This window comes from Hemiscyllium ocellatum, chromosome 19, assembly GCF_020745735.1.
Source record: "Hemiscyllium ocellatum isolate sHemOce1 chromosome 19, sHemOce1.pat.X.cur, whole genome shotgun sequence".
NCBI classification, from domain to species: domain Eukaryota; kingdom Metazoa; phylum Chordata; class Chondrichthyes; order Orectolobiformes; family Hemiscylliidae; genus Hemiscyllium; species Hemiscyllium ocellatum.
In genome coordinates this window covers 44,759,591-44,785,889 of record NC_083419.1, presented here as the reverse complement: position 1 = coordinate 44,785,889, position 26,299 = coordinate 44,759,591, and the positions used below count along the sequence as shown (strand labels likewise).

The 26,299-nt window shown below is 38.4% G+C and overlaps 1 protein-coding gene across 1 annotated transcript in view; it reads left to right on the top strand.

The window, feature by feature from the left end:
- cacna1c (calcium channel, voltage-dependent, L type, alpha 1C subunit) overlaps window positions 1-26,299 on the top strand; it is a 1,009,638-nt gene that overhangs the window by 406,231 nt on the left and 577,108 nt on the right. The window contains exon 10 of the mRNA XM_060839877.1: window positions 9,065-9,155. Within this exon, the coding sequence (XP_060695860.1) occupies window positions 9,065-9,155 (91 nt within the window). The remainder of the gene's footprint in view (window positions 1-9,064; window positions 9,156-26,299) is intronic.

Below are 26,299 nucleotides of genomic sequence, written 5' to 3'. Positions count from 1 at the left end.
ATTGTTTTAGTTTTTCATCCTTGTTATAACTCAGTTAATTTCTCTGAGCTAAAAATATCCAGTTTGTCCTCCAACTGTTCTTGTTTTGTCTGAACCATTTGATCACACATGATCTCTGATAATTCTACTCCTTATCTGTATTCTTTGATTTTTCTTTCTGTTTCAATTGGTGACTTTCTAACCTTGTTATCACAGTCAGGAAAAATCCCAGTTGCCTGATTCTATACTGGCTTTACAACCATAGTAGGCAACATGTCCACATGTGGTCCAGCTATATCATTACCAAGGGCAAATTGTATTCCTGAAACCAAGAGTTTCTCCAGTACTCCTATCACCACTTCTCCACTTTTCACTGGACACTCCAATCTCACTATGCATTAGGGAGCACTTCACATCGCGCCATGAATTCCACGTACTTGCACTTCTTCAGGCAATAACCCTTCTGAGTTACGTAGCTTCTCGTCCATCAACATCAATGATTAACATGATCCCGTATCTCATAGTACTGTAACTACCTTACCTGCTGCTCCTGGCATATGTCAGTAAACCTTAGCCTTGCAGGTAAATGGTTTGAGAAAATCTGGCACTTCCTTCTCAACGAACCTCTGACCAGGTTTACATTCTGGTGCAGCTTTTTAGCCTCCACTCTGCTTTCCTTTACCACTTTATCAAAATTCACTGGCTTATCCTGTTTTCCTTCTTCTGCCTTTCCACTGCTTTTTCTAACCCACCAACACTGTGACTTCATGTGGCCAACTTTATTGCAGTGAAAAAAAACCTCAGCCTTTTAACTTCTATTTCCACTTCTTGGGTTCTCTTTTTACCCTGTGGTAAGCTATCTTTGTTATCTTCAATAAGATTTATTTTTTCCCTTACCATCTAAGGATTTATTTTTCCCCAATTTCTATCTCTCCACAGATTGAAATTGACGTTGGAAGCCAAACCTTGATTTATGAACCAACTTAGTCATCCGCCATTTCAGCTGCTAATCTTGCCATTTTAACTCTGTTCTTCCACATGAGTTCTTACTACCTCAGGAAGTGAATTTTTGAACTCCTCCAAAATAATTGTCTCTCTTAGAGTGTTATATGTTTGACCTATTTTAATGCCCTGATCTGCCTATCAGAGTTACTTTGTTTTATCCTTTCAAACTCAATGTACATTTGACCAGAGTCCCTCCTTAGATTCCTGAAATGCTGTCTGCAGGCTTCTGGCACAAGCTCATTTGTAGATAAGATGCCTTTCTCCTCCACCTCATACTCCTCAGATACCTCCTCTGATAGTGATGCAAACACTTCACTAGCTCTACCCGTGAAATTTCTTTGGATCAACAAAACCACTCAAAATATTTTAAGAACGTAGCTAAGACTCGAACTTTTTTTAATTTTAAAGACAGATGCGAAGTGGATTTTCTAGGCGTGATGCAGCTGGTCACTGGCAACTTCATTTGTTTGGCCACTTCCTCGAATGAAATGAAAAAGGCTTCTACGTCCTTCTCATCAAATTTAGGCAATGCTTGGATATATTTAAACAGATCCCCATTAGGTCTTTCGCTCGATGGGGTTGCTTATTATCATTATCTTCCTCACTAAACCTACCTTCAACCTTCATTTCCATCCTTTTATTCAACTTTCTCAAGTCCTGAAAAATGTGTTGCTGGAAAAGCGCAGCAGGTCAGGCAGCATCCAAGGAACTGGAGAATCGACATTTCGGTCATGAGCCCTTCTTCAGGAATCCTTTCGGGCTTATGCCCGAAACGTCGATTCTCCTGCTTCTTGGATGCTATCTGACCTGCTGTGTTTTTCCAGCAACACATTTTTCAGCTCTGATCTCCAACATCTGCAGTCCTCACTTTCTCCTAACTTTCTAAAGTGCCAAACTCTCTCTCTTTCTCTCTTTCCTCCCTCTGTTTTTCCCTTTCTTCTGCTAGGGCCTTTCTCTCCTTTCTTTGTGTTCTGCCGAAGTGATTCTTTCCTTTAGCTTTTGTTCTGCTAAGACTATTCTTTCTTTTTCTCTTTCCTCTGCTTTCAATCGTAATTCAAACAGTTTCAGTCCCTTTTCATGTTTAAGTTGCTTCATCTGCAATTGAATTCTAGCCATTTCCAAAGATTCTGATGGCATTTCCAGCAAATTTAAATGCTGAGTTGTTGCTGTAATTACCTCTTTTTCTCACAGACGAAGGCAACCCCGACTCCAGCTTGTCTGCCAATTCCAATAGCTTTGCCTTGTTTACCTTCTGTAAAACCCCCAAGTCACTTCTTCCACTCCCAGACAACTGTTAGGGACTGAAGGAGCCATTACTACACCGACCACTGTTTAAACCAATTGAATTCAATACCCTGAACAAAAAGCACTAACATCTACCACTCGCCACCTTTGAATCCAACAACCATAGCCCAAAGTGGAATTATAGAATCAATCCAAGGCAATCTCCCCAATCTGGTGTAGACCAGATCAAAACCCCTCAAAATATTTGAATAACATAGCTAAGATCCTAACTTTTTATTTTAAAGACAGATGTGAAATGGATTTCCCAGGTGTGATGCACTGCTCAAATCACTAAGCTTTAAGCAAAACAGAATTTATTTAAACACTACCGCTGAAACATGAACAAAAGAAAACGGAATTTAGAGTAACTTATCTATTTGAAAATTTAATCGACCCAATACAGTAACTATGACTAATTAACAGTACCAATTCAGTAACATTCAATAAACACACCCCTTGTCAAAAAGGTAAAGTCAAACACAGATTCTTACAGGCGGGAAGGAACAAAACCCAAAGCGATTTCAGAAGAAGGTCAGACGAGTTCTTTGTAGCTTGCAACTCTCCTGGACTCTCATACCTTGTGACTGCTACAGCTAAAGCAAACTAGAAAAAAAACCTGAACTGGGATAAGAAGCCACTCCTCTTCCATTATTAAACTCGTCACTTTGACCCCTCTGCATTCATGACCTCTCTTCAAAAAAAAGGACAAAAAAACCTCCTTAAAGTGACAGCATCGTCATGCTCTTCACTACGTCCTGGGCAATAAGGAATGGGTGATAGTCAGCTAGTGACACCCGTATCCTGAGAACGCATAGTAAATAAAAAAAACACCTCTTTGTAAGGTATGGGTATTTCCCTTAAGATTAAAAAAACAAGTTCCAAGAATTTCTGACAAACCTTGCAGCCTCATTAGTTACCTTGCTGGGTTACAAAACAATCTAACGTGATCAAAATTCTATTAGTGGTGCACAAAAATCTGTTAATTCTAAAGCAAGATTTCAAACAAATTTAAAATAAAACACCATGGATACAAAAATACTTACAAATTAATTAGGTTCAGGCACACTGAAAACACATGTTACTAACTCAAACTAAAAACCCAAAATTACAATAACTGATGTTAAAAAATATATAAATTTCACAACTTTACATCTCACTGTCTCCTGATTAATTCTTTTTCAAGTTAATGACTTTTGTAATTGTTTGACTGTCTTAGTTTATTAACTCAGTAGATCTCTACCAAGAAGAGATTATAGCAATGAGCAAGTTATGCGTATGCTTAAAGTATGCAGTTTTGCCTCCTACTAATAATCTGTTGTTCCACATGTCCAAATAATGTATATAAGACTTCAAAACTCCATACAGAACCTAATTTCAAAATACTTATATGTTACACCCATACATGAATTGCCTCCTACATACTTTGTTACAAAATTTAACGAATGTTACAAGTTTTGAAACCTTTCTACCTCAAAGCATTATCACGTGAGCCTAAATTCACATTGGCTAGTGCAACAAAACTGTAATCTTTACTTTTGATATGGCCAGTCTTTATTCCAGACACTGTTTATCAGTCAGCCACGATTAAACAACATATTATTGACAGGTCCTCTCTCGAACAATATTCTGTGAGCATGTAGATATTTTCATACGCAACTTGTTCAGAGTTGTTATTACACACTTCTGGGACAGGTGGGACTTGAACCTAGGCTCAGAGGTAGTGCCATTACCACTGCATCACAACATTCCTCCTAATTAAATTCCAGCACATGGCAGATTTATACTTAATATCTGTTGCCACTTATCTAACAATCCAACATTGCCACCAATGGAGAAAATGATTTCCATTATTTTCCTCCCTATAGTATTCTCCTGTGCATTTGTTTCCAGAATTAAAGCTCTGAGCAAGCTCCCAAATAACCTTAACAACCCCAATTAATAAGGTACATAAGTTTAGTTGCCCCCAACCCCACTCTGAATGTCAGAAAAGTTGGGAAAAGATTTGGCAAACTAATGTGTTCACCACCACTGCCATTTTGTTTGTTATTCTGTCTCCATTCTCTTCATTTCAGGACAGAAATACCCAATCCTTTCTGTCAGCATTGAACACGCATATATTATTGTTGTTTATTGGTCTGGAAGGATCCGAAAAGGCTATCATTTGATTGAGTGCAATAAGCTCCAACCACTATGATGACGTCATGTGGACGTAGTGGGAGAGTTTGTAGGTGACCGGCCTAATTCTAGGTCCTTGCAACAGTCTTTGTAGCAATGTAGAACCTATTCTTATAACCTGTAAATAGTTTCAGAGATGCAATACACCATATCTTGTTTGCAAGGCTTTTTTCATGAGACTGGAAGGAGGCTACCTTCCAACATACTAGACCACATAAGTCTGAAAAGAAACCACATTTAGATTATACACATTCTGAAATAACTCCGCACACAGCCAGTTTTCCATCACCAAGTCACTCTTTATTTACCCATGCATAGTATATGACACTGACTTGGCTACCTCAGAGCAGGCTCCTAAACCGAACAGAACCCCTGACACTCCTGTTTTTCTTTTCTTTTTTTTTCTTTTTTTTTCCCCACACTACCGCCTAACTGCGGTAGTGACACTCCATGTTTATAACTGTCAGCCAAGATTCCCTGATTGGACCAGGTTAACAGCTCCAATCAGGGAACTCATATTCTGGGAACACACACACTGCCCCACCTGGCTGACCTCACTCCAATTAATATCATTAACATTTTACACCACACATGACACAGATCTTAGAAAGAGATGACAAAGGCATCCAATCAAAAACCTCCTAAGTCAGTTCCTGTGTGCATAATTACAGAATAAAGTATCTCTTCTCTTGATAGGCCCATGTCAAAGCCTGTTTACCTGTCTTAGATTTTGAGTTCTCATCTTGGTAATCTCTAAAACCAATGACACAGTTTTTAAAACATATCTGAAGAAAAAACTACAAATCTGAAGAAAAATGTGTATTGAAAATTTGCCAAAAATAATGGAAAATTCTAAATCTTATAGACTTTCTTTCCACTAGCAATGCTGTCATATGACAGCTATTACTGAATTTTGAATTTGATGGTGTAAGAAATGGTTAAAACATACATCACCGAGGACCTCTGAGAAAGAAAGCCTTCAGCCCACTGCATCTGCACCAGTAAAAAAACAACCACCTAATTAATCTAATCACATTTTTCTGCACTTGGCCTATATCCTTGTTTGCCATGAAGTGCACATCAGATATTTCAGTTGGTTGGACAGTTGGTTTGTGTTGTAGAATGATGCCAAAAGCACAGGTTAAATTCTTGCATTAGAGTCATAGAAATGTACAGCACGGAAACAGACCTTTCGATCGTACAAGCCGACCAGATATCCTAAATTAATCTAGTCCCATTTGCCATCACTTGGCCTATATCCCTCTAAAGCCTTCCTATTCATATACCCATCCAGATGCATTTTCAATATTGTAATTGTACACAGCTTTTACCACTTCCTTTGGCAGCTCATTCCATACACACACCACCCTCTGCATGAAGAAGTTGCCCCTTAAGTTCCTTTTAAATCTTTCCCCTCTCGCCCTAAACCTATGCGGTGTAGTTCTGGACTCCTTGAGGTTACTGTGAAAGGGTCTCCTGCTCAACCTCTCCCCTTATTTGAGGCATGGTGATCGTTAGGTTAAACCACCATCACCCTCTAATGAGAGGGCAGTTCTATAAAGGGTAGAATTATGATGACTTCACTTATGTAGGTGTTTTATGTCCATTACTTAGGCAGAAGTTGACCATAGCAACCATTTATTCCATGCAAGATAATTTGAAATTCAGACAAAAAATTGTACATGTTTATCATCCAACATACCAATGTGTACTCATTTAGCCAGAAACAGTCCTTTGAGTCAGAAAGAGATGGGAACTAGAGATTAGTGATTGAGGTAGAGGTATGGAGTGGTGCGCTTCTTTCCCTCCACTTTTTTTTACTATTTGTTACCTATTATCTGTTTACTTATTTTGTCTTACGTATGCAAATCAATGAAACATTATCATTTGAATTATCTAAGCCTGAGAAGTCTCAGGCAAAGTTGTGACAATTGCTCAATCTACATTCAAGCAGATGTCAGTGCAAGGCCAATTACAGGGAAGGTGGTAGCTTTCTTGTGCACTCTGCAATTTCCTGCATGAACAAGACACAAGCTCCAAAACATTTAATGGTGTGGGATGAGGTGTGTCCATCCATGACAAGTACATCATTTTGGAGTTTTTGTTAGTTCTGTGGAGATGAAATTTTTGACTTGCTCCGAAAATATCACAACGATATTGCAGACTGTTAATTGGCACAATGAATATTGGTTTGGTGGCAAAACAACCAGTCCTGGGGCATTTGACATCTGGATTGTTTCACACTTCAGTATTCAACAAATGTGTATCTCTAGTTCTTTATGTGGAGGTGCTGGTGTTGCACTGCGTGTGTGAGAGTGTGTGCACGAGTGTGACAGAGTATACGCCTGTGAGAGGGTGTGCACATGAGTGTGCGTTTGTGTCTGAGAGAGTGTATGTATGAGAGAATGTCTGTGTGAGTGTGATCATGTTTAAGAGTGTGCATGAAGTGTATAGTGTAGTGAAGTCACCTGTAGTTTGGTATGAACCTAAGATACCAGTTGTGGCCATCCACATGCGTACCAAACTTGGCTATCTGCCTCTGCTCCGCAACTCTGTATTGTTGCATATCCTGAAATCCGCCTTGGAGAATGATCACCCGAAGATCTGAGGCTGAATGTCCTTGACTGCTGGGATACAGACAGACTCTGACCTCACACCTTTAATGCATTGCCTGAGCTGCAATGTAACTTTATTTCTAGTTACCTCGGGAATAAAAGAAGTTCTGGTATTTACATATTAATGAACCAAAAGCTGCAACCCCATTCTAAATGATTAAAGACTTAACAGCAATCTAGATTTTCTCTATACATTGCATCAGTTGTATAACTCTTTGATCTTTTACTATAAATTCTGTGTCCAATGATCCTGCCCCACTAGCTATCTGATGAAGGAGTAGCGCTCCAAAAGCTTGTACTTTCAATTAAACCTATTGGACTACAATCTGATGTTGTCTAGTTCTTTAGTTAGAGATTGCAAAACATCAAATTACCTCCATTACATCTTAAGTGTTGCAGTGATCTTTGGTGATCAGATTTCCATTGATTTCACCTTTCCCATTCCACTCAAACATTTTGCTGATGTCAGAGAGATTAGCATGGAACCTCCTTAAACTGTAGCTATTTCTTTGGATTCCCCAGTGTAAACTGACTAACAGCTCTGAACAGCCAGGCTGCTAACACCAAAACAATCCAAAGGAAAGCTGAGCTAGGAAAACTAGCCATTCCACTTTCATTGTACAAGTGTTTTATTTTAGCTTGAAAACCCTTTTCCTGAGGCAGTATCTGTTAGCTATCATCAAATTGGCACTCAAACTCATACAAACCAGACACATCAGAACCCCTGCATTTATGACCCTTCTCAAAAAAGGACAGAATAACCTTTCAAAAGAGCAACATTGTCACAAGTTGGATGCTGAGGAGGATTAAAATGATTTAAACAAGTTGAGTGAGTAGGCAAATATGTGGCAGATGCATATTTTGTGGCTAAATATGAAATGGGGTCTATTGGAATTTAGAAGGATGAGATGGATCTGATTGAAACACATATTAAAGTTTAATAGGGCTGGACTGATTAGATGCAGGGAGGATGTTTTGGCTTGTTGGACAATTTAGAACCGGGGTCACAGTCTCAGGATATGGGATAGCCTTTTTAGGTCTGATGTGAGGAAACATTTCTCCTCTCTAAGTTCAGTGCACATATGGAATTCTCTTTCACAGCAAGTTATGGAAGCTAAGCCACTGAATATTTTCAAGAAATAGGTAGATAATATTTTAGATTTTAAAGGCATCAAGGGGTATAGGTAGAGAGCAGGAATATGACATCAAACTCAGAAGATTAGCCAAGACAATATTGAATAATGGACCAGGCACAAGGGACCTATTGTTGCTCCTTGTTTATATGCCAATGTTCCAGATTTGAAGCAGATATCATACAATATTTAAGCAATATTTAAATTGTGTTATCACTGAAAATATGGTTCATTGCTAAGAAATTAAAATTTGACTGTGGCTCCTAGCAAACCTCATATTAGGAATGGTAATTTTAAAATTACTGCATTTCACTGAAATTTAAAAGTCTAGTAAAGAAAATATATGCTGCAAATGATTATAACAATGAGCAATTGCAAACAAATGTATTCCATTTACCAATTAGCTATTTTAACAAAGAGTTTAACTCATTTAAAATATCACCTGAATGGATCAATTTGATTATTTCATTGTAATAATTCTGTATTTTACTGTAATAATCCTCATTATTGTAATTAAAAACCCATTGAATTCTTCAATTAGATTTCTGCTATTCATCTCACTCAATTTATGTTTGCATCATATTGTTTAGCTTGAAGACTGACAAAATAATTTTTTCCCTTCGGAACAAAATGTATTTATAGAGGATAAAATTGCTCAAAATATCTGATTATTTTGTGTACTGTTAATTTTTTTTAGATCTGCAATGGGTTGTCTGATGCTATTAATTCAATAAAATGATCACTCAGCATTTAATCATTCAGCAATAAATTTATTGATTTTGATGTTTTTCAGATGTAGGGATACTTTTGCATTAATCTTGTTTTCTTTTTGTTTCTTGTTTTTATTCCTTTTTCACCTATTTGTTTCTGTAGTGAGCATGCCCACTAGTGAAACTGAGTCTGTGAATCATGAGAATGTGGCTGGAGCAGAATTGGAAGATTTGAACTGCTGCACAAAAGTTGGGTAAGTCTACTATTTTGGCTTCAAGTTCAGCAAGGGCCAGGTAATCCAGCTCTAGCTCAATTTAACACAATAATAAGTAATTCAGTTCTGGAACAAGTTCAAAATCCTCCTTTATATTCTTGGTGGGAGTGTCAACCTGATGAATTTATAATGTAGTAGACTTTTAAAATTGTGATTCTGAATTAAAAATACACAAAATTTGTTCAGTTTAAATTGATTATACCTTCTATTTAATCACTACTTTTCTTCCCCTCAATATTAAAACAATTCAACAGTGACTACTGGGGGAAGGGCTATTGAGGTTTGACTCTTGATGCCCTTAATATAAATGCAGACCAGCCTGAGGAAATGGAACTTTTCATTACATTTTAGGGCAGTGATACTTCTCCATAAATTACTTTGATGCTTTCCAAGCTCGGCAATCTATTTTATGACTGGGATAAATGTTTTAAAAGACAGTATTACTACTACTGCCCATCTTGTGAGTATGAGCACTTTGTTCACCTGAAGCAGGAGAGTTTTGAAGTATATTCGATTTCTATTGGACAATATGTAGTATAGACCTCAGCACTGTCATCAAACATATAAAGTTACAAATCACTCAACACCAGGTTATAGTCCAACAGGTTTAATTGGAAGCACTGGCTTTTGGAGCACCGCTCCTTCATCAGGTGGTTGTCACAAGCACCTGATGAAGGTGTGGCACTCCGAAAGTTAGTGCTTCCAATTAAAGCTGTTGGACTGTAACCTTGTGTTTACTTTGTACACCCAGGTCCAACACCGGCATCTCCAAATCATCAAAGATATAACACTTTTCAGCATTGGTCACTCCCATATTTCACGATTAAATGTTTCGGGCATAAGCTCTTCAAATTGTTGTGTTGTCCCAGTCGAATCTGTGGTCATTGTAGTCTGTGTGTATAGATACTAAGGATAGCTGGTCGTGGTGTTTAATGGCCAATTGATATTTATGAATGTGGGTTGTTAGTTGTCTGCCTGTTTGTCCTATATGGTGTTCCATGCAGTCTCTGCATATACAAGGTTCCAACAATAATAGGACAAGCCAAACAGAGGACAGCCAGGGATTCCTAGAAGTATGGCTCTCATCCACAGATTCCATCAATAAATACATTGACCTAGACCCAATGTACCGACCAGTGCAATGAACAACCAGAACTAGCAACTGGAAGCAATGGGAAAGAAACCACATAAATTCCAACTGACACTGTACAGCAGCGCTTCATAGGAGGCACCACAACCCTGCAGATGTCACCTAGAAAGGGGATGAAATGTCTGAAATCCTAATTTCCAGCTCGACGAGCATACCCACAACAGCATCGAGAGTGTGTTGCTGGAAAAGCACAGCAGGTCAGGCAGGGTCTGAAGAGCAGGAGAATCGACATTTTGGCCAGAGCCCTTCATCGGGATTTTCTACTCTGATTTCAGCATCTGCAGACCTCACTTTCTCCTATACCCACAATAGCTATAACTGGCACTCGAGCTACAAATTTTTACACAAACCTTGAGGCTTGCTCAACCTTAATTGCTGGACTTCGTCAACAGGCCGCGTGACTAAAACGACTGTGGGATCAGCAGTAAGCAATGCCTAGCTGTTAAAGTAAGGAAAATGTTCCTGACAGATTATGCCTGGTGGGAAGTCCTGCTGATCCTCACAGGCTTCAGTGTAAATGACAGATCGAATCCCGAGGACATCATCTGAACCTGATTTCCATATTTAAAGAAGATCACATAGCTGTTGGCCAGTGTATGAGTGATTTAGAAATGGGTACGCCCATTTTAACTGACCTTCCCACGCCAAATAGTTTTTAAAACTTGGACCAGTAGGCCAGGGAGGTTTAGGCAAGGGAATCTGACTCTGAGATCAATATTACCAACATTAAACAATGCCAGAGAATTTTTTGACTGCTGAAAGGAAAGGGGATATTGAGCCTGCAGCTTAAATTTAGAAATCTACAAAAAAAATTGAAGAGCCACAATGGTGAAAATTATTCTCCTTATCATATAATTATTTGATGCAATTGTATCAAGGTCCTTGGTTAGCCATTTTAATCAATCAATATAAAAGTCAACAGACTTAGCTAAAATTATTTAAAGAAGATGTTTATTTGATAATTGCACATGCTGTAATTTCCAGACTTCAACATAATAAAATGCCAACCTACTGCAACACAATTAAATGAAACAACTTCATCCATTTATTATATTTTGTTTCTTCTTCATCTTTCTATTAATCTTAAAAATCTTCAGCAAGTTAGTTAAACATGATTTTCCCTTTTGAAATCCATGCTAACTCTTCTTAATCAACTCAGTTTTTTCCATGTGATCACTAATTTGATCACAAATAATTTCCCATGATTGAAATTAAACTAACTGATCCATAGCTGGTCTTATCCTGTTGAATAAAGTTGAATAAAGGCATTCTTTTAGCACCTCCCCGATTCGAGGAAGGATCATGGTCTATGCCCCTGCAATTTAGTTTCTCGCTTCCTTTAATATCCTTGGAATCATCACATTCAATTCTCGTATTTTGTTAGCTTAAAGTTTCAATAGTCACTCCAACACATTCTCCTTATTAATTTTGAAACCTTTCACTGACAGTTTTCTTCTATATCACAGAAATCAAGGCAGCACAGACAGATCGACAGATTCTCTGAACAGACCTATATATGAAAGGGGATTTGTTCACTGCACGATCTTTGTGAAACTGCAGCAGAGTGAGGCAAAGGCTGACTGTCCTGACTACACTAGTAGAAATTTGGTTCAAATTGGAATTTGGTGCAGAGTGAGATAGTGTTGCTTTAACTAGAGTTTACTGCAAGAAATAAACTGTCAAGAGCAAGAGGTGAGTGGGAGAGGATAAAAGGCATGGACTGAGGCTGGTCTTCAGTAAGACTAGCAGTGGAGTAGCGTTACAAACCATAACATGACACAAGTACTGGGAAAGAAGCTGCTTGATGAATAGGACTGGTGAATATTTGTAGTCTTCAAAGTAAAAATAAGGTCTTCAGGTTTTGTTTATTCTCCAGTGCTTTTCTTATCCCTTTTTTAAAAATTGCTTAAAATTTGGATTGACATGAGTGTTTTTATTTTACTTGTTAAAAACAAGACATTATTACATTAAAGTGTAAAGCGTAAGGAATATTGAGTAATACATTTATAAATTAAATCAAGTACAATACTGATGATAGGATGGATGATGTGTTGCTGCTGAAACATTTGGAAGCTGCTGGACACCAATGTGATCTAAATCGAAAACATTTGTACATATTTTTGAGGAAGTTCAGATCTGAGTTGAGGAGCTAGAATCTTAGCAGCAGACATTGTGCCATTACAGAAGAGAGGAAAGTTACCTGAACACTTTGCTTCATAGGGTGGTCACATCCCTCAGTCTCGGTGGTTCTGTGATCAGGGACACGAGAGTATGAATGCAACTGTGATAGATATGAGGACCCGAGGATTAAAACTGAGGAGCCTCAGCCCCTGCAATTACAAAGTTCTGCAGGAAGGATGAGCAAACTAACCACGGACCCTTGGCACAGGGAGCCATTCAAGTGGAGGAGCACTTTATCAGATTCTTACCTTATTCTGAAAACCTACGTATCTTATGTCCATCGGTTCCCCTTAATCAATTTTGTATCTTTAAAAAACTCCAATAAATTCATCAAACATGATTTTTTTTATTCACAGTTCATTACAAACAGATCATTATCAATAGGCTATCTATTTATTCCATCCTTTGTCTTAGCTTCTCACATTTTCTCCATTACCGATGTAAGGCTAACAAATTCATGATTCCCTGTTTTTTTTTCTCTCCATCTATTCTTACATGGTGGAGTAACATTTGCAGGAAACATTCCAGAGTCTATAAGATTTTTTAAGTTATTCACCATTGCATTGACTAGTTCTATAGCCACCTTCTTCAAAACTCTAGGATGTAAACCAACAGGACAGAAGGATTTATAAACTTTGGGCCCCATTAATTTCTCCTATACAATCTTTTTACTAACGCTAATTTCCTTCAAGTTCTCATTCTCCCTAATCACTTGGAATCTCCAGTTGTGGGAGCTTTCTGGTATTTTCCTCAGTGGAAATATCAGAAATTAATAATTTAGCTTATATTTTCCATTAGAAATGCTTCTGACTCTGCCTGTAAAGGGCCCACATTCATTTTAGCCACATGTTTCCTTTTTGCATGTCTATGGACACTTTTATGGTCCATTTTATGTTTTTGCTCGATTGCATTCATATTCTAATTTCCCTATCAATCTGTTTCTTGGTTCTCCTTGGTGGTATTCTAGAAACCTCTCAATCTTCAGAATTACTGCTATTTCTGGCAACATTATGGGCTTTTACTTTTTATCTTATATAGCCCTGAATTTCCTTTATCAGTCATGGTTGACTAACGGGTAGTCCAAGATGGAGGACGGGAAAATTTGAGGCTGTAAGAGCTGCTCCTTTTTTGAGGTATTTTAGGTGCTGGAGGTGATTTCCTTGAATGCAAAGAGCGGCAATTCCTGTTTTATATGCTATTGCATTGTTTTGGAACTTTGGGTGAAAAAGATCAAAACAATGACACTTTAAAAAGGAGGAAGACAGAGAAGAAACCTATGCTGCAGTCTGACACAGCAGTGAATTTGCACAGGTACTGCCTTTGCTGTTTGAGTTCAAGTACCTCTGGACATCCGAGTGCATCTCGGAAAAATTAACAAACAGCAAAATTCATAGCTGACCTTGAGGAACCTGTGTGAGAGAATTCACAGCACAAGAACAGAGAAGTGGACAGTTTTTAAATGTAATCTTGCTGTAAGTCTACAGTAATGAGTAGAGTGGGTTCTTTTGATTATGTGTTTTACTGAGATCTGTCTCTTGATTAAAAACATAAACCATGAGTATTAGGTTAGCCTGGAGAAGTTATTTTTTAGAGCAATAAGATGGTGCTATTTTCTGCGTCTATCGCCTTGGAGCCTCTCAGGTTGAGAGCTGATGTTATAGAGGTCTGTAAAATCATGAGGGAAATGGATAGGGTAAATTGACAAGGTCTTTCCCTGGGATGGGGTGTTCAGAACTAGCAGGAACGAGGGTGACAGGGGAAAAGTTTAAAAGGGACCTAAGTGGCAACTTTTTCACGCAGAAGTTGGTGCGTGAATGGAATGAGCTGCCAGAAAAAGTGTTGGAGGCTGGTACAGTTACAATATTTAAAAGGTATCTGGATGGGTATATGAATAGGAAGGATTTGGAGGGATATGGGACTAGATTAGGTTAGGATATCTGGTTATCATGGATGAGTTGGGTGTCAGGGTCTGTTTCCGTGCTGCACATCTCTAATACCTTTGTAAAGGTTTTGCATCTTGAAGAAATGCATAGTTACCGTAAGTAATGTAATACCTCTTTAAATAATATCAATTGCTTATAGAAAATTGTGTCTTTTTATGTATTTTTCCTCTCCTCAATTAATTTATATTTCATGGCTTCTTGATTTCCCTTATTCAAATTTAACAGCTTTGCTTCAGAATGAATTACCTCACTCAAAAAACAATGTAAAATATCACATTTTTGTCACTCATCCATAAAGGTTCTTTTAGAACAAGTATCTTAATTAGCCTTTTATTTACATAATACTTGGTCTAAAATAGCACGTCCTCCAGTTGGCTCTTCAACGTATTGCTCTAGAAAAACATTCTTAATATATTCCAGAAACTTGTCCTCCACAGCTTCTGTGCTCAATTGGTTTGCCTAGTCTACAACCAGATTGAAGTTATCCATGACAACTGCATTCCCATTCTACTTGCCTCGCTCATCTCATGATTTATACTATGCTCCACACTACAACATTGTTCAGCTTTGCTTCTTCTGTATTCTAGTCTCTGTAGCATCTTTTTGATTAGACTGGAACATAAACTAATGATGCAACTTTCACTTTAAAGATTGGAAATACTGACCAAACCTATTCATAAATCAGCTCTTTCACTCATGACATCACCCACTGTTGTCTAACTACAAGCAAGCATCTTGATCCGTACCTTACTTCTTCTTTTGGTCACCTCTTGCTGGAAACTTTATTTCTTGAAGTAAAGCATGTCTATACTCCTCTGCCCAAATTCCCATATTTTCTCAAAATTCCTGTTACTCACTGTGTCAATCTCATTCTGACGAAATCTTCCTTACTTTGACCATGTAGCTTACTCCTCATTTTAATTAAAGTTTAAGTTTACTATTGTGAATTACTGACTTGATGAACTTACTTTTGGTACCTTATTATATCTTTTAATAGTAATAGTTACAAAACATTAGTAATTAGGAACATTAGGTCCCGTTAGTACTCCAGTAGGCTATGGCTGGGCAGCTTACTTATTTCCCTTCCAAATATGTCCATTTCTCAACTGGGATTGTTCAACTGGGGAAAGATGCAAAGTAATCAATTCCTGAATTGAGGTAAATTGCTTTCAGGAATGAGAGAATATCTGAAACAACCTTTGGCTAGCTTTGAGCGCCAACTGGTTCTCAACTTTTATGAAATGAAACTGGAAACTGATTGCCTGTTCTCAGTTGTGACTCACCTACAATACCCTAAGAAGGGAATGTTTCAAGTCGGTCATAATTCTTTTTGCTCCTTACCATTCTTTGTTAAATGTCGTCTTCTTATCTGTAACACAAGATACTATGTAGATCGGGCACTCAGCATAATGATCGTGTTCCTACCTTAAACCAGACGGTCTGTATTCAAATCCTACCTGTCCAAAAGATGTGACATAACACATCTGAACAGAACCAGAATCCGTACAATGCAGAGCCCATTGGATCTGTACCAACCTTCTGAAGCAAATCCCACCCTATCCTCATAACCCACATTTACCATTGCTAATCCACCTAGTCTACACATCCATGGACACAATAGGGCAATTTAGCTTGGCTAATCCACTCAACCTGCACATCTTTGGACTGTAGGAGGAAGCCAGAGCACCTGGCAGAAATCCACGGAGAGAACATGCAAACCCCACTCAGACAATCACCCAAGGTTGCAATCAAACTGGGTCCCTGGCACTGTGAGGCAACATTGCTAACCACTGTATCACCATGTAAAAGATTGATTTAAAATATGTAAATCCAGTGCAGACCTTTTAGAATTCTTGTGGCATCGCATGGTATTTGAGAGTCCTTTGCATTTAAGGCTTTGATGTGGGGCAGTAAATGCTATCAGTGGTTAATGAGAAGTCAGGGAATGTTTCAGCTATTTTACTATTGAAGTGGCTCAAAGTCATGATCTTTGCTGAAGATTTTATAGGGGAGAGAGAAGAGAAAAGGTTAGTTCCATGCCAGTTCATGGCTGTGCCCATACTATCATCAATCAGTACAAGATACTAGACCCACAGGATCTGATAAAATGTCAGGCTTACTTCCAACATTTCAGAAATATATCCTGTGGTATCTGACTCTTCAGTTCTTAATGCAGTGTGTCAACATTCCTTTGATAATCACAAAGAGGGAAAAGAACTTTTCCCCTCATCTTGAGGTGAAGCTAATTTGTATAATCAGTACTGCTAAACCACAAATTGCTGAAGAAGTGATGGCAGTTCCAGTACATTCAGCTTTAAGAAGTGGTCATATTGGAGATTCGCTCAACAGCGCATAGGACACACCTGATGAGGTCGTCCAAGAGTAAAGGGAACATGAAATGATACAGATGCAGGAAAATGTTATTTCAGGACTAAAGCATGAAAATGATCTACTTTCATAATAGAATCTGGAAATTCCTCATTTTGGATTAATGATCCAGAGACGGCACACTGGTTAACACTGCTGCCTCACAGCGCCAGAGACCCGGGTTCAATTCCCGCCTCAGGCGACTGACTGTGTGGAGTTTGCACGTTCTCTCCCCGTGTCTGCGTGGGTTTCCTCTGGGTGCTCCGCTTTCCTCCCACAGCACACAAAGATGTGCGGGTCAGGTGAATTGGCCATGCTAAAATTGCCCGTAGTGTTAGATAAGGGGTAAATGTAGGAGTATGGGTGGATTGCGCTTCGGCCGGTCGGTGTGGACTTGTTGGGCCGAAGGGCCTGTTTCCACACTGTAAGTAATCTAATCTAGATACTATCAGATGTAACAGGAGGCAATTCTGAAATTCCTATAAAATTACTTTTTTTCATTCAGAATGTTCTGTTGTGATTCCAGACATAGTCCTAGGAGCCTTGGCTGCAACTCTTCCAATGAAAGCAGCAAACTCTAGAGAGATTTTTGATTCTTCAAACGACTTGCTCAAGGACTAGCGATTCTGTATGATACAGTCTTCCCAATGAATAACTCATCTCTACATCCTAGAATTGAAAGTACAGTGCAGGAATATCAGGATGTTGTCTTGCTGTTGCAGTTGAATGGTGGTATTGCTCAGATCTTCGATGGTGAAAACTTACCATTCGGTCGTCTTTTATCAAAATAGGTAAAAGTATCCAGAGTCCTGTTCACTTTTCTTCATCCTGATTCATCAGCCTACTGGTCACCTGTAATTTCAATGATGCGGCTATGAGTTTTGGAGTATTGCTACTAATCCTATTTTGTTTCAACTGTTAGAAGTGCAATTCCAGGCCAACTTTTCTGTGTTTTCCACCTTTGCCATTAGAAAGTCCAGTTTAGGAAGAGCTGTGAGATTTCCTCAATACTTGAATATTTGGAAAATCAACTGGAAGGAGATAGTGGAATAAAAAAAAATATTTATTTTTAATAGGAACACCTTCAGTTAAATATTTCATATCATAATATTAAGGAAGGATTTTTAGTTAGAAACTGGAAAAGTGCTTGGAAGAATTGTAGTGAGAGAGTTGCATGACTATACAGATCGACTTCTGAAGTAAGCATTGATGTGATCTCAGTAGTCATGTGTCTGTGATCTATAAGAAGTTAGACCCTATACAGCTCAGAAGCTTCTGTTCTGCAGCCTTATCGCCATGCAAAGTGGTAAACATTGTTTATTTGTTACTAAAAGCCTGGCATAAGCCTGCATCAATACCTAAAGAAGTAAAATTAGACTTTGATCAAATAACCATGGAGGAGACTCAGATGCTACCCAGACTAAAGAATATACTGCAACTGGCAAAGCTACCTCAATATCACCAACTGCCAGTGCAGAAGGAATCTATGACTCACCAGGGAAATGGTCACAGACAGAGTCAGTGGGGAGCTGATGCCATGCACTGCGCAGACAGCTCATACCAGTCATTCTTAAGATGACATTGGCTCTGAATTTTTATATCAGTATTGTTTCAGATTTCAGCTGTGGACCTTTGTGGAATCTTCTATTCAGCTTCAAACTAATACATCACTAATTCAGGCAGATGTCCTCTTGATTAAGAAAGGAGACCACATCATCTCTACCACTGATACAGCTACCTAAACACAGAGAGAAGTAGAGTTCATCACCATCTCTGGATTCCTCCAAGTGCCATGTGACCATCAGAGTATCAACTGACAGATCTGATTGCATAATTAACAGGAAAGCATAATATGCACTCAATGTACAATTCATGGGTGAACACAACAAATACTTCTTACGTGTATGTATACACTTCCCTGGTAACTGATGTGACTCGTTCACTCTATTCCAATGTAATCTTTTGCAAATCTTCCAACCAATCTCCCACAGAATGACTTGGTTTTGAGACAGCACGTTTACTCTGTGAGGAAATGACTCCTCAGAACACCGCAAGTGCCAGAATAGAGTACTTATCAGCATTGCAATGAGAGCCAGTTGATTACTTGCATGTCATTGGCCTGTACTCCTTTGCTGGAGCATTTTAAATGACAACTGTTCTCTTACATGGTTTCACAGCATAGCAACTGCACAGGACATTATTTTTAACATTAATTCACAGGATATAGGCATCTCTAACTGGTCCAGCATTTGTTGCTCATTCTTCATTACCCAGTATACAGGCAGTATGAATGGGAATGTAGTTCCGAGTTTTGACCCTGTGACAGTGAAAGAATGGTCATATAGTTCATATATGGTATGTGACTGTGAAGGGGAACCTACAAGTGGTGGTAGTGCTCTCTTGCAGCTACTACCTTTGTCCTTCTAGGCTGTAGAGAGAGAGTTTGAAAGGTTCTACCAAAAGAACCAAGGCAAATTTATGCATTGCATCTTTTAGATGATATGCACTATTGCCTGTTGCATTGAAGGAGAGGGAATAAATGTTGAAAGTAGTGGTTGGATGCTAATCAACAGGATTGCTATCTCTTGGATAGTGTTGAGTGTCTTGAGTATTGTTGGAGCGACACCCATCCAGGCAAATGAAAAATATTTTATCACGCTCCTGGCATGCTATGTAGAGAGTGGACAGGTTTTTTGGAAGCTAGGAGGTGAGCTATTCACTATAGAATTCCTTGCTTCTGATGTTTTCTTGTAGTCATGGTATTTATGTGGCTGGTCTAGTTCAGTTGCCATTCATAGTAACTCCCAGGATGTTGATAGTGTGGCTGATGAATATTGAAGCCCCCTACCCAGTGTACATTCCATGTCATTGCCAGAGCACTATGGGTGTACCTGTACCAGATAGACTGCAGCAGTTTAAGAAGATGATTCTGCACCACTTTTTCAAGGACAATTAGAGATGGGCAACAATACAGGCCTTGCTAATCCTGCCCATATCCCAAACAAGAAGAAAATAAATCTACTTTGATAATGGTTTTGCTAGTGTGTCCATATCTCATAGAAGAATAAAAAGTTTAACATAGAGACTGGTTACTGGGTTATCCAGAATGTGGCAATTAGGCCAAAGTAATGCACATTGCAATGTTACATACTTTGCTGAAGAAGTAGATTACTGGAGATAAGGAGAAGATTCTAGGAACTTAGAAAATAGGAGTAGGAGTGATTCATTCAACCTGTCAAGACTTATTAGCCATTCAATGAGTATATAGCTAATCATCTCCGTGCCACTTTGCAATGCTATTCTCCATATCTCTTCATCTCATTGGTATCTAAAATTCTATCAATGTCATTCCTGAAAATGCTCAATGAGTGAACTTCCACATCTTCTGAGTAGAGAATTTCAAAGATTCACCACCCTCTGAATGACACCTTATTCTGAGATTGTTTCCTCATGTTTTAGACTCAGCAGACAAATGTACTATCCACATGATGGATTCAGATAGCCAGTTGACTGTGCTTCCAGAGCTCTTTAAGACACTGAATATTGATATTCTGTCATTAAGAAAGAAGTACTTACACATACTCAAAAGTGCAAGAAGTTCTTTCCCATGTATAACAGCCAAATATCACAATCCTGGACCATAAAAAAAACTTCCGTAAGAAGGCCATTAAAGGACAGAACAAGTTTATGCCTTCAGTCAGAGACGCAACGTGTCCATTTTGAAGAAAGGGAACCCAGGTGCAGATCAGAGTCTATTTGTGTGAGGCACTGTACTTGTGAGGCCGCAAGAAATAAGATCATATTTTGTCTGAACACCAAATGGCATTGTTCGAAGAAACACTATTGTCTCATTTTTGCTAAAAAGTTAATGGCCAGATCATCTGCATAACTTCATGCTCAAGAGGGCACCGTGCCTACACAGCCATTAGTGATATATGTAAGGACAGAGGATCCTTATAGAAGCAGTTTGGTATGCAACAAACCCACACAAAACTTTCAAAGGAACTTTGTCCACCTTCAGTTGAGTGAAATCTCATAGATGTTCTCTGTAAAGTGCACAGATTTTGCTGGAGGGATTGAGAGGAGAGGTATGGAAGGCATGTAACCAATGTTTATTTATCAGGATGAGTTGTAAAAAGATGTGGAGTGAGGGGTAACAAAACTTTGACTTTAAGAGTAGATACTGAGCATGCACTTAAGAAACTATCGTAATGACATTGGAAGCAAAATCCATAAGATGTCCTCCTGTCATATCTTGTATATAGTAATGTTTAATAATGCTTTATTATTCACCAACATGAGTATAGACCTCATCTTACTGCACTAATTAATAATTGCTAGATTGTCGTAAACATTTCATTTGGATCAACTAGAACTAAGCTGTGAGAAGGAAATTCAATTTGAAGAGATGCCAACTGCTTTAAGACAATCTAGGTATAACAGTCATTTTGTTGAGTTTTCAGGTAAAGCATTCCCCAGTGATTCAAAGAATAGCAGACCCAATTATTGCTAGATCTAGAAATAGTCCAGCTACAACAGAAGGATTAAAGACAGGCAGAATGAGGATGAAAGCACCTTTAGCAGATAAAATTGGAACAGCAATAATGGGTGAATTACTCTGATGAATGAATGAAGAACAGTTAATAAGAGAATCCTATTATGAAAATGAAGGTAATACAGGCAAATAAGTATATTTTTAAAGAGAGGAGCATAAGGAACAGGAAGACCTTAATAATGTAAAAAGTTGTGATGCATTGTATACATTAAATTTAATTTTATTTAAAGGGAGGATAAACTTTGAGTTGAATATTGTGTTTAATTGTATAACATATAATAACCAAGGATTCACTTGTGCTTCAATAAATAGGATGAGACTGAAACTAATGGTTGTGATGTGTATTTCTGTAATTGAAGTTGATAAAAGTGTTCAAATATCTGCTCTAGTTCTTTCCTTCAGTGGGGCCTCTCTGGTATTGAATAAATGGCACAATAAAGAAGAAAATGTTACAGCCAGAGGCAGTATTATCACTTATTGTTGTCTGGAAAAAAAATTGGCACAGTTATAATCTGAATTTTTTATATTTCAATAAGGAGTACCTAATCATATGAGCAAGAGAATCGACATTTCAGGCATAAGAAGGGCTTATGCCCGAAACGTCGATTCTCCTGCTCCTTTGAAGCTGCCTGACCTGCTGCACTTTTCCAGCAACACAATTTTCAGCTCTGATCTCCAGCATCTGCAGTCCTCACTTTCTCCTAGTCATATGAGGTCCATTTCCTCTTGCTTGTGTTGATCTTCAAGAGAACAGTGTGAGATGCCGAAGTAGTAATCGGGCAGGAAATTAAACAACGAGTGACCAGAAACTTGGCTCGTACTTACAAAGTCCATGAAAAGCATAGCAGGTCAGGCAGCATCCAATGAGCAGGAAAATTGATGTTTTGGGCAGGAGTCTTCATCAGGAATTCTGCCCGAAATGTAGATTTTTCTGCTCCTTGGATGCTGTCTAACCTGCTGTGCTTTTCCAGCACCACTCTAATCTTGACTCTGATCTTCAGCATCTGCAGTCCTCACTTTCGCCTGGTACTTACAGAGTGACTAGAGATGTTTCGCAAGAGGGTCACTCAATTTGTTTAATCTTCCTTGTCTAGAAGAAGCAATATTGTACTTTGTAAATGTAATGTACTGAAATTTGAAAGGTAATATAAATAAATCATGGTTTCATTCAGAAGGAATGTTGGCACCCAGCTGATGGGAGATTGAAAAGGTAGATGTTGGATACAGTTGTATGGAAGGCTTTTGTAGGAATGTGGGGTTGTTGGAAGTGATTGAAGAGTGATACAGTGTGTCAAGGAGGGGATGGTCTAATCAGAATACTGGAAGCATAATGGATGCGAGGGTGCTTGCTTTTTTAAAAAAAATGTATCCGTGGAAAATGCTCTTCGCCAGCTAGGCTATCATTTATTGTCCATCCCTATTTGCCATGAAAAAATTGGAGATGGGCTACCTTTTTGAACTTCTGCAGTCCTTGGGGTGTAGGGGTAGCACAGTGCTGTTAAAAAGGAAGTTCTAAGACTTTGTCCAATGTCAGTAAGAGAATGGCAGTGATATAGCTCCAAGCCAGAATGGTGTGTGGCTTTGAAATGAACTTGTCAGTGGTGGAGTTCCTTCAAGGTGGTCTTGGGTATTGAAGGAACCTGGATGAGTTACCACAGTGCAATTTACTGCTAGCATTAGGCTGAAAGTGATAGAAATGGTGAACAGTAATTCATTGAATTTAGAGGTTATTGGAGTGGATGGAGTGGTATCTTTATCATTGGCTCTGTGAGAGGGGTGATAGGGTGAGAGCAGAAAAGTGTGTACAGAACAAACATAATCAAGGGAAAGTTAATCCTCAGTTGAGAAAAATGCAGGATATGTCAGTTTAGATATAACTGGGACAGATAAGAAACTGAGAGAATGGAATAGAATATGTATTGGAAGGAAATACAAAGAAAGAAAATGTTGAAGTTGTGGACTTTATAGATATTCGTCGATAGTTTATCACCAGAAACGGAGATAGAGCAGCCAAGGAAAGAAAGATAAGAGTCGGTGATAAACAATGTGAAGGTGAGGGAAAATTGGAAATTGAAAGCAACATTGATGAAGTTTTCTAGTTTGATAGTAAATGGCACTCAAGCAGTCATCAAAGTTATGTGAGAGATAATGGTAGCGCCCTGAGTAGGACTGCAATGAAAAATGGTCCACATGTACAATAAAGCAGACTTAATTAGGCCCTGTATGAGTTTTCACAGGCGCACCTTTTATCTGGAATAAATAGACAATACCTGGACAGCAACATGTCAATCAATCTTTCAATATCTCTATACTCCGTTGGAGAGAACATAAATGCTGTGCACTTGATTTGCTAAGTATTTAATCCTTGGTTCCAATAGCTAAGTAAGTGTGGGTTCAGAACAACCTGCTCCAGGTTGATTAAAAATATCTACAAGACCAGAGTAAGATGACAATAGATAGTTATTTAAAGAACAGAAAATTAAAATGTAGGGCATGATATTTGAGAACATGTGATTTACTGCTAAACTTTATATTGCAGCACCACTCTGTGGCAGGCATCTGTAGTTTGTGTTTGATGCACCATTCTGTCTTGCAACATTTTGTTCATGCTTGCTAATTCCTTATTGTCACTTTTACCTTCTTTCACACCAACTTTCAGTCATAGCCATTAATTGTGGGGATATTTTTATGTCAAAGATTCAGAATATACTGCAAATGACAATTATTTGGGAATCCCAAGGGAAAAGAGAAGTATTTAACTCAAACCCGTGGTGGTCAAAAATTTAGGAAGAAAATTTGCAACATGCCTTTAAATTGCATGTTTTTCAATACTGTCCTTTGAAACATCGGGAAAGTAAATCTTTGAAAAAAATGCAGGGTATGTCTAAGAGACCTTGGGGTGCACGTTCGTAGCTCCTTAGAAGTGAAGTCGCAGGTAGGTACGATAATGAAGAAGGCATTTAGTATGCTTTCTTTTATTGGTCAAAGTATTGAGTACAGGAGTTGGGAGGTCATGTTGCGGCTGTTCAGGACATTGGTTAGGCCACCGTTGGAATATTGCATGCAGTTCTAGTCTCCTTCCTATCGGAAAGATGATGTGAAACTTGAAAGGGTTCAGAAAAGATTTACAAGGATGTTTGCCAGGGTTGGAGGATTTGAGCTGTGGGGAGAGGCTGAACAGGCTGGAGTTGTTTTCCCTGGAGCATCGGAGGCTGAGGGGTGACCTTATCGAGGTTTACAAAACCATGAGGGGCATGTATCGGATAAATAGACAAAATTTATGTCTATTTGGGGAGTCCAGAATTGGAGGGCATAGGTTTAAGATGAGAGGGGAAAGATATGAAAGGAACAAATGGGGCAACTTTTTCACGCAGAGGGTGGTATGTGTATGGAATGAGCTACCAGAGGAAAGTGGGTGGAGGCTGGTACAATTGCAACATTTTAAAGGCATTTGGATGGATATATGAATAGGAAGGGTTTGGAGGGATATGGACTGAGTGCTGGCAGGTGGGACTAGATTGGGTTGGGATATCTGGTCGGCATGGACGATTTGGACCGAAGGGTCCGTTTCCACGCTGTACATCTCTATGACTCGATGTCAGAACAGATATAACTATGACAGATAGTAGGACAGAAGAGAAACTGGGAGATGGAATAGAGTATGTATTGTACGTGGTCTGGAAGGCAGTGCAAAGAAATAAATTGTTGAAGTCGGTGGACTTTATAGTGGATATTAGTTAATAGTCTACACGAGAAATGGAGGCAGAGTATTCATAGAAAGGAAGAGTCAGTGATAAACAATCTGAAATTGAGGGAAAACTGGAAGTTGAACGCAAGGTTAATGAAGTTTGCCAAATTGGGCAAGATCAGGAAATAGCATTGATGCAGTCATAAATGTTATGGTAAAAAAAGATTATGGTAGCATCCTAAGAAAGACTGCAATGAAGAATGATCCACATGTTGTACAATAAAGCAGACTTAATTAGGCCCCAGAGGAGTTCTCCCAGGAGCACCTTTTAAGCTGGAATAAATGGACAATACCTGGATAGTAACATGTCAATTCAGCTTTCAATATCTATTGAAGAGAAAATAAATGCTGTGCAGTTGATGTGCTGAGTATTCAATCATTGGTTACAAGAGCCAAGTAAACCTGACCAAACTGCTCCAGGTTGATTAAAATTATCTACAAGGCCAAGTGTAAGATGACAATAGATAGTTATTTAAAGAACAGAAAATTAAAATGTAGGGCATGATATTTGAGTACAGTTAACTTGCAGATGTGATTTATTTATTGCTAAAACATTATGTTGCAGCACCACTCTGTGGAAAGCAACTGCATTTCATGTACGATGTGCCATTCTGTCTTGCAACATTTTGCTCATGCTTGCTAATTCCTTATCATCATTTTTACCCTCTCACACACCTTTCCATCTTAACTATTAACTATGGGGAAGTTATTTTAGATCAAAGATTTGAAGCATACTGCAAATGGCAATTATTTGGGAATACCAAGGAAGAAAAACAGTGTTGAATTCAACCCTGTGGAGATCAGAAACCAATGACGTAGGAAGAAAATTTGCAACTTTAAATGACATAATTTTCAATACTGCTGACTCTCTGATGATATCTTTTTAAATTAAGCTTGATGATGAAGAAGTAGTACATATCATTGCTATTTTCCCTTTGGCAACCTAGAATTTGAATTCAGTATGTTCATCTCAAAAGCAAACTCACTTAAACTAATACATTTTCAATTGTAATTTTGTACGGGATAGTAAGTGAGGATACATTACTGTTCAGAAATTATTGGCAATTACTTAACATTACTCACATGGTAGACAAATTTAACTAGAGACTGGAATATTACATATAATCCCTAAATATTCACATGATTTATTAGCATTCTCAATTTAAATTTCTGTTGTAA